Source organism: Arachis stenosperma, chromosome 4 (genome assembly GCF_014773155.1).
Source record: "Arachis stenosperma cultivar V10309 chromosome 4, arast.V10309.gnm1.PFL2, whole genome shotgun sequence".
In the NCBI taxonomy this organism is placed as follows: domain Eukaryota; kingdom Viridiplantae; phylum Streptophyta; class Magnoliopsida; order Fabales; family Fabaceae; genus Arachis; species Arachis stenosperma.
This window is the reverse complement of record NC_080380.1, coordinates 117,962,410-117,970,081: the sequence shown is the minus strand read 5'-3', so window position 1 is coordinate 117,970,081 and position 7,672 is coordinate 117,962,410. Positions and strand designations below refer to the sequence as shown.

General features: G+C 34.8%; 1 protein-coding gene across 1 annotated transcript; it reads right to left on the bottom strand.

Annotated features, from left to right (window-relative positions):
* Positions 1-3,144: 3,144 nt before the first annotated feature.
* LOC130976041 (PHD finger protein ALFIN-LIKE 2-like) lies at positions 3,145-7,443 on the bottom strand. The gene is made up of 5 exons (XM_057900780.1): positions 7,164-7,443; positions 7,027-7,059; positions 6,413-6,635; positions 4,225-4,345; positions 3,145-3,617 (listed from the first exon to the last, which is right to left on the bottom strand). Exons 1-5 carry the CDS (start codon positions 7,252-7,254, stop codon positions 3,366-3,368), a joined length of 720 nt encoding a protein of 239 aa, XP_057756763.1. The 5' UTR covers positions 7,255-7,443; the 3' UTR covers positions 3,145-3,365.
* Positions 7,444-7,672: the final 229 nt, after the last annotated feature.

Genomic DNA, 7,672 nt, shown 5'->3' with positions numbered 1-7,672 from the left:
TCTCACAGTGAGAGAAGAGTGAACCCTAGCCGCCTTGAATCCTAGCCGCCCAATCGCCCTCCTTCGTCGCCACGGTCTCCGGTCATCAGCGCCGCCGCTGTCGCCTGGTCGTCAGCCCAAGTAACCCTCCATCTTCGCCTGGTTCCCTGCCCAGTAGCCCTCCATCTCCATCGTCCTCATCTTCTCAACACCAGCAAGCAGTAGCCCGTCTCATCGTCTTCATCGTCGCACAGTCCTCAACAGTCAACACAAGTAGCCCTCCGTCGACCCCAGATGAGTGACTCGTCCTCTGCTCATCTTCTTTGTTCTTCGCCTCTGTGAATTTTCTCTGTGAAATTAATACTCTGTGAACTTCGACTTCCTCTGTGAACTCAGATTTCAGTTTAATTGTGAACTTCCTCTGTTTGTTGGTTAGCATGACTATCAAAAAATATGGTTGTTGGTTAGCATGAGAAATAAATAATCTGTTTGTTGATTAGCAGATTTCTGTTTGTTGGTTAGCATGAGAAATAAATAATCTGTTTGTTGATTAGCAGATTTCTGTTTGATTATTGAATGTCTTTTGATTATTGATCATGCTGTGTTGTGTTTTACACTTTTACTTGACTGTTTTATGTTGTGCTGATGTTTTGTGTTTTATGCTTTCTTTGTGAAGTGATGTGCTGCTGGAAATTCAATTGATGTTGTTTTGTGTTTGTTATTCACTGTGTTGTGAGTTGTGACTTAATTATGCTTAGATGGTGATTGTCTTCATGATTTGGTTTACGTATCACAAGAGGAGTCCTTCTACATAGTCCACCTGGTACAGGGAAGACTTCATTGGCTCAATTATGTGCTCATGATATTGGGGTAATTTTTTTCCAAATAAATGGACCTGAAATTGTTACCCAGTATTTTGGGAAAAGTGAGCAAGCATTGCATGAAGTTTTTGATTCAGCAATTCAAGCTGCACCTGCTGTGGTTAGATTTCTTTTGCCCAAATAAAGGGTTTCTTAATTTCAGAGACTGTGTTGTATGAAATAATTTTAGATATTGTTTTAAGCTTCACATATCTTTGAGTTACATATCACATGAAAAATAGTTTTTAAAGTTATTCATTCAAGTCTTAATATTAATCTTATAGTGCTAATTTCTCCTAAGTTTCGGGGGTATGTTAAATGTGCTAAGTACATATAGGATGTAATGTTGTTATTTGATCTATGTAATGGATCTCATTTAGTGGGATGAGGCTCTCTGTTGTTGTTCTTGTTAAATTGTTGGCATCATAAGAAATTCATGTAGGAACTTTGGGTTCCATAATATTGTTATTAATGTAATGTACCATACTACCTTATTCTTTACAAACATAATGGGGGTAAAAGATAAAAGGTAACCATTTCACTAGCTCTAATATATTGCATGGGGAGGGGGGTTATGAACTGCTATAATTGGTTGGTTTGCTATTGTTGGTCTCCTAGTGATTTCTTAATTGCTCTTAGTTCATGGAGATTATTATTTGGCCGAGTTTCATGGTATAAGTTTGAAAAATATTTTAAGATATATATTAAACTATAATTATATTTTAGGATGTTTATTTATAATTTATTTATTATTTTATTCTAAAACGGTTTTTTCGGTTGAACCACCGGTTAGACCGGTTGGACCAGTGAACCAATAACTAAAGCGGTTTGATGACCGGTCCAGTTTTCCGAACCTTGGGAATCACACATCAACAACAATGCCTCACTAACCATGTCGAGTGACACGTTGACTAACGCAAACTCCAAATGATGATTACTTTGATGGAAGGATGAAGGAGGATGATGACAATGATGAACAACGACGCATCAACTCCTTTATAGTTTTTTATTCGCTTTTTTTAGATTTATGCTTTAGAATAAGCACACTCCACCTTTTGAATAATAATTTTTCTTTTTAAATAAAATTTATTAATTCCTTCCTCAATCCCTCAAAATAAAGATAGTGTGTCAAGTTTCCGTTTTCTTGGCCAGCACTAAAATAAATAGAAACTAAACTCCTCTAACGACAGGTTAATTTTGCCCATCGTTAGCCATTTTAGTGTGCACATTGAAAATTCGATTGTCATGTATACTTTTGTGACTCAAATTTTTTTGTGTAGTTTTGTCCATTTATTCAAAAGTAAAAGGCTGCATTCTTATAAAAAATTTCTAGGTGCCAAACACCAAACATCCCGCATTACACGTCGAAAAAGGATTACACCCAAAGAGTATGCTAATAAAATACCAACTTAAACTTTGGTCTTCTAGAATGTAATTCACTACTCAAACTTTGATTTTAAGCTAATTTTTTATGGGTTATTAGAACAATTCCCGTAACGCTCTCAAAGCACCTAAAAGCTTTTAGATAATTTGAAGTTTGAAGTACATTTTTACGATCATGCTAAATATACACCAAAATCAACTACTAAAATTAACTATTAGTATAAAATAAACATTGAAAAACAAATTAAAAATAATTGAATATATATTTATATACAAATACATTAATTAATGACGGATTGTTGTAGCTAATTTTAATGTATAAATAATATTTTTCAATTTTTAATAAGGTTATTGTTCCCTTTGAATCCTTCGAAATCCAAATTTTTTCTTCGTTCAAATTGGACAATAAAGGGCAAAGGGTATATATTTTCGCGTCTCGTCTTAAAATAATTGAAGAGGTACAAAAAGAAACTAACGCTAAATTCGTTTCACCTTTCATCCTTTGATATTTTGACTTACCTTATGATTTAGCCACTTCATTTCGTCATATATGGAACTCAAATATTCCAGATGGAATCAAGAATTCGGCAAGCAAATTGATATGCACAACTTCGTTTCTGGATGACAGCATGTGGAGATATCTATTTCAAGTTCACAATTGGTTCAACAAGGTAAAATCTACACATTTGATGCAATACAGGATTTAAAATATCTCACAACAAAATATTAAAATTACACATATCTGCAGATTAAGACAATGCAATATTTTGAACAAGCAACCATGCTTCATGGCACACCATTCATATATAACTTTGGTCAACAAATTAAACAGCATAATAATCAGTGTGGAATTAGAAGAAACTAGGCACCTTAATTTTATGAAACAGGTTTTGAAAAAGAAAAAAAAGCATCATACAATGTATACATTCAAGCAAATTTAAAAATTGATTAAATTAGAGTTTATCTATTCTTTAAAATATGTAACACACTAAGGATCCATGTTGCTGAAACAGACTTAATCCCTGCGACATTACCTCATTAGACACAGATACTATACCCATCTCTCTAAGTCATTAAACATATTACAGTATCCTTGTCAGCCACGACACGAATATTTGCCCCGTGTGCGAATTACCGTTCGGCCTAGGGCCTGCCCCGCCTCATGTTGCATGATGGGCATTTGTATTGCTTTATGCTCTCAGCCTTTGCCGGGGTAATCTTCACACATTTCCCATGGAACCATCTCTCACAAATATCACAGCCAATCCAGAATTCATCTGCGTTGTAATTTCCACCACAGCTACCACAGAGGGTTTCACTGTGCTCATCTTCATCCTCTTCGTAACCCTCATCTGCAAACTTTGGGTTGCTTTTAACTTGCCCGTCACTTGATCTCTGTGAACAAAGATACAAGAAAGCATCATATAGGGAATACAATATGCTGTGGAATGACTATGCACCTCTTAAAGCCTTAAATCAGTCTCAACAGTTTTTCAATAATGCTGCAAATCATATGCAAAAACAAAGATCGCCTACCAACAGGTTTCTAACATCTAGTCCATACATACTCTTTGATTTCAATTTTTCTTTCATATATATATATATATATATATAAGCTTAGGGTAGTAATAAAGTATAACAATGATATGGAGCATAGCTAGCTCACGAAAATCACCCCATCTCTATGATTTTGAGATCTTGTTCAGCATCCCCAAGTCCTAGTTACACATTGAAATTGGGATTGGAGCAGCCCTTAAAAGATCGTAAAAACATGTTAACAGGATGTGTCTACCTTTATTGGGAGATTAGTTTAGAAGTTATCTGCTCCTTTGTCTAGCATAAATTGAATATTTTAATTATATAACAATACAGTGATAATGAATTAATGATATTAGCATATTCACTTTCATTACAAGATTTTGGGAGCAAATTTTATAATTAACAAGCAATACAAAGAATCTCAACAAGAAACAATCCAGAGAGAGAGAGAGTGGACACTAACCTTGGTGCTTCCCCGAGATTTGCTCCCACTATCCACAGTGGGCTTGTCCTTGCTTGGTTTTCTGTCAGTCACAACCTCAAAAACAGTGGGAAGATCATTGATCAAGCTAAATAAACGCTTCCTGTCATAAATAAGCAGGTAACATTCAATGAAGACAATGATACAAAAAGTTGCATAACATATTCGTTAACAATGCTACAACATTTAAAAGATTCTGATAGTTGTATCTATTTTCAATTTTTCATCTCTTCAACTGCAGCAATTTCTAATTCAATAGAGCAGCATTTTCAGAGCTTCATGCTACATCAAAAGGTAAATTCAAATTGCCAATGCTTATCAAATTTCTCAGGATGATGGTTGATTACACATGTAAATCTTCACACAAAGGCAATCTATACTTACATTGCCAGCTTCAAATTAACATTTTGTTTTTTTCAAATACTTCCCATCTAAGGGATGCATGTATAAAGGGTTATAGCATCACCAATGACCAAAGAGAGGAAGTCACCATTTCCAGTTTATATAAAAATATAATTCCATTAAAGACATCAAGTTTCAAATGCATGCACATGCTGTGCGATACTACAGTGGCTCATATTTCATCCACCATTGAATGGATGCAGACTTGTTAGAATTAGAGATAAAGTCCCTGAAGTTTGGGTATTGATCAATACCAGAATATGATAGATATCATGGAAGTCATGTGGGCCGATGAGGCCTAAACTAACTAACTAGCAGAAGAGTGAAGGAAAGATTACTGCTATGCTGGACGCAGAGGGCCCGTGTGCAATGTGTTAGAGGAAAGAATCATATATGTAGTGATTCTTAAAAAAAAAAATTCATATATGTAGTGTACGGAGTGAGGACAGAGGCTGCCCATAATTCAGGATTGTGCTAGGAGTATGAGCTGCTACAAGTCGCAGGATCTCTATTTTGCTAATTTTCCTCGTAGTTTTCTCTCCATACAAGCTGAGTTCATCATCTTGCTCTCAGTGGTGATAATAACATTACTTTTCTTGCTATTCTGTTTTTTTTTTTTTTTTTTTCTTGTATTCTCCATCAGGACACAATTTAAGTGGGCACCATATCCTACTCAATGGTGGATGGAATGTCAACTAACATGGTGTCCCACATACAAGATGTATGAGAAGTTCTTAGGTGTTCTTGGAGCCAATTGATACTCTTGCTCTAAGCCTTTCATGTTTTCACATGTCAGCCAACTGTGGGCCAGCCATATTTCTTTAAATTAAATTTTTAAAAAATTACTAAAACAAACTAACCTTAGTGAAGTATACATATAAACTAACCCATAAAAACTATATGTATCCCCCATTTTTAACCCCTCAGGCCCTTACCCCCTCTCTGCGTTCATTTATGCCCCCCTCATCGCTCTCTTTCCTATCTTCGTTTATCCCTCTTCATTTCATTCTTTTTTCCTTTTTTTTTTCTTTTTAGAATCATTTAAGTAAAATTTAAAAGTCCAAAATTTGCCAGTCTTTAAGATCAATACATAGAAATATATAACCTTTCATGCACCGCCATTACCTTTATGACATTTTACCAACTATAATCATAAAATTGGCCCTCATTCTTATATAGATATATTTAAACCAAAAAGGTACAAATTCAATACAAATAGAAGCAAAGATCAGAACCTTCATTTAAATCACAAAAATCAGTGGCTTAGTCTTAACATTATAAAAAACTATATTTGCAGTGGAACTGTTTTTCATCATTTTATTGATATGCACGTTCAATTCTTCATGTATAAGGAAAAGTTGGTAACCACTGCAGCAAAGACACCGATGATGACACCATCAACAGTTACGAGAAGTTCTGGATGTTTGAGTGGTAGAAATTTTAGCCATATTTTTAGTTAATTTAACCATGGTTAGTTCATTTTAGTAATTAATTTAATTTGAATAAACAAGGCTGGTCTGCATTTGTTTACATGTGAAAATACGAATGGCTCAGAGTAAGAGAATCGGTTTGCTGTAGGAGTACCTAAGTATTTCTCCAAGTTGTACATATAACACTTTTCTTGCGACACTCATCTACCATGAAAAGTTAGACCAATGTTAAGCAATAAAGCCAAATTATGTATATTTGTCAACATTGTATGACATACTTAAACATGTCACAGTGAATCACAACATGCGTGCACCTCTCCACTAAAGCCAGATTTTACCTCTCATTGCGGTTAAGACGAGCTCCAAGATAGAAGGCCACAGAAAGCAGCCACGAGTCACTGTGAACCGCAACCAAAGAAAGCCAGTCCCTGCGGTTCATGCCATCTCTAGCAAAATTGATTCCAAGCGCTGGCTCAGGAAGCTCTGGTGGAACCTCCTCTGCTGGCAGAGTTACTTCCCATGATTCATTTGGATGTCCATAAAGGCACAAGTTCTCCTTGTCTTAAACAATCACACAGAAAAACTTGAGAACTAAATACAATACACATAATTTGATTGAATATCCTTGCAAAACATTTATATTCTTAGTGCATCACCAATATTAAAACTCATAACATTAACCAAACTGAAACAATACTAATCAAATGTAGCATACTGACATTCTGTATCTTCTCAATTTTGCCCAATTTTGTTTCACTCTAAATTCTCCAGAGTGTCACAATTAAAGTCAACTTTGACTAACTCCAACAAGCATGCATAATTCACAATTCACACATTACATAAACAAATCCAGAACCGAAATCCCATTATATACACATAACGTAAATTAAAACACAACAAAATTTAACAGATCACAGAAAAAAAATCAGATCCGTTATTAATTACACTTTACCTGGATCACAGAGGCCGTAAAATTCATCAACATCTGAAACAACAACAAAAAAATACTAAACAAATAAATAAGGAGAAAATTAACGACTTTGAGCTAAAAATTGCGAAGAGAGAGAGAGAGAAGCGTAATTTAGGAACCTTGAGTGAGTGCACGAACAACAGCGGTTCTACGAGCGCTGTAGTCCTTGAAGATCTCTTCAACGGTGCGAGGGCTCGAAGACATTTCCATGAACACAATTTGAGATCTGAGGGAAGAAGAAAGAAGAGGAAATAGGGTTCAACAGGAAGGGGAAAGTAGAGTGTAGAGTGTAGAGGGAACTGAATTGGGTACAAGGGTTGTAAGTGAAGAGCATGAATAAGATCAAAAGGGTAGATAGAATAGAACAAGAGAGTGAGAGAGAAACAAAGAGAATGTGGAGGAGGAGTACCAAAAATTATACCAGAGTAAAAAAGGGTATGCGTGTATAAATATCTTTTAAAAAATACAAATATTTTTTACGTTTAATTATTTTGTTGGTTCTTATACTTTTATAAAACTTTTAATTAGGTTTTTATATATTTTTTTTTAATTGAATTTTTAACTTTTTTTATTAACATTTTTTTAATTGGATCTCTACATTTTTTTTTATTTAGGTCTTTGTATCAGA

Excerpts from the sequence above, each read along its gene's own strand:
- LOC130976041 (XM_057900780.1), bottom strand. The coding sequence starts at position 7,254 with ATGGAAATGTCTTCGAGCCCTCGCACCGTTGAAGAGATCTTCAAGGAC. Across the intron at positions 7,060-7,163 it reads TGTTCGTGCACTCACTCAAG|ATGTTGATGAATTTTACGGC; the intron begins GTTCCTAAATTA and ends TTGTTGTTTCAG. Across the intron at positions 4,346-6,412 it reads CGTCTTAACCGCAATGAGAG|GAAGCGTTTATTTAGCTTGA; the intron begins GTAAAATCTGGC and ends TATTTATGACAG.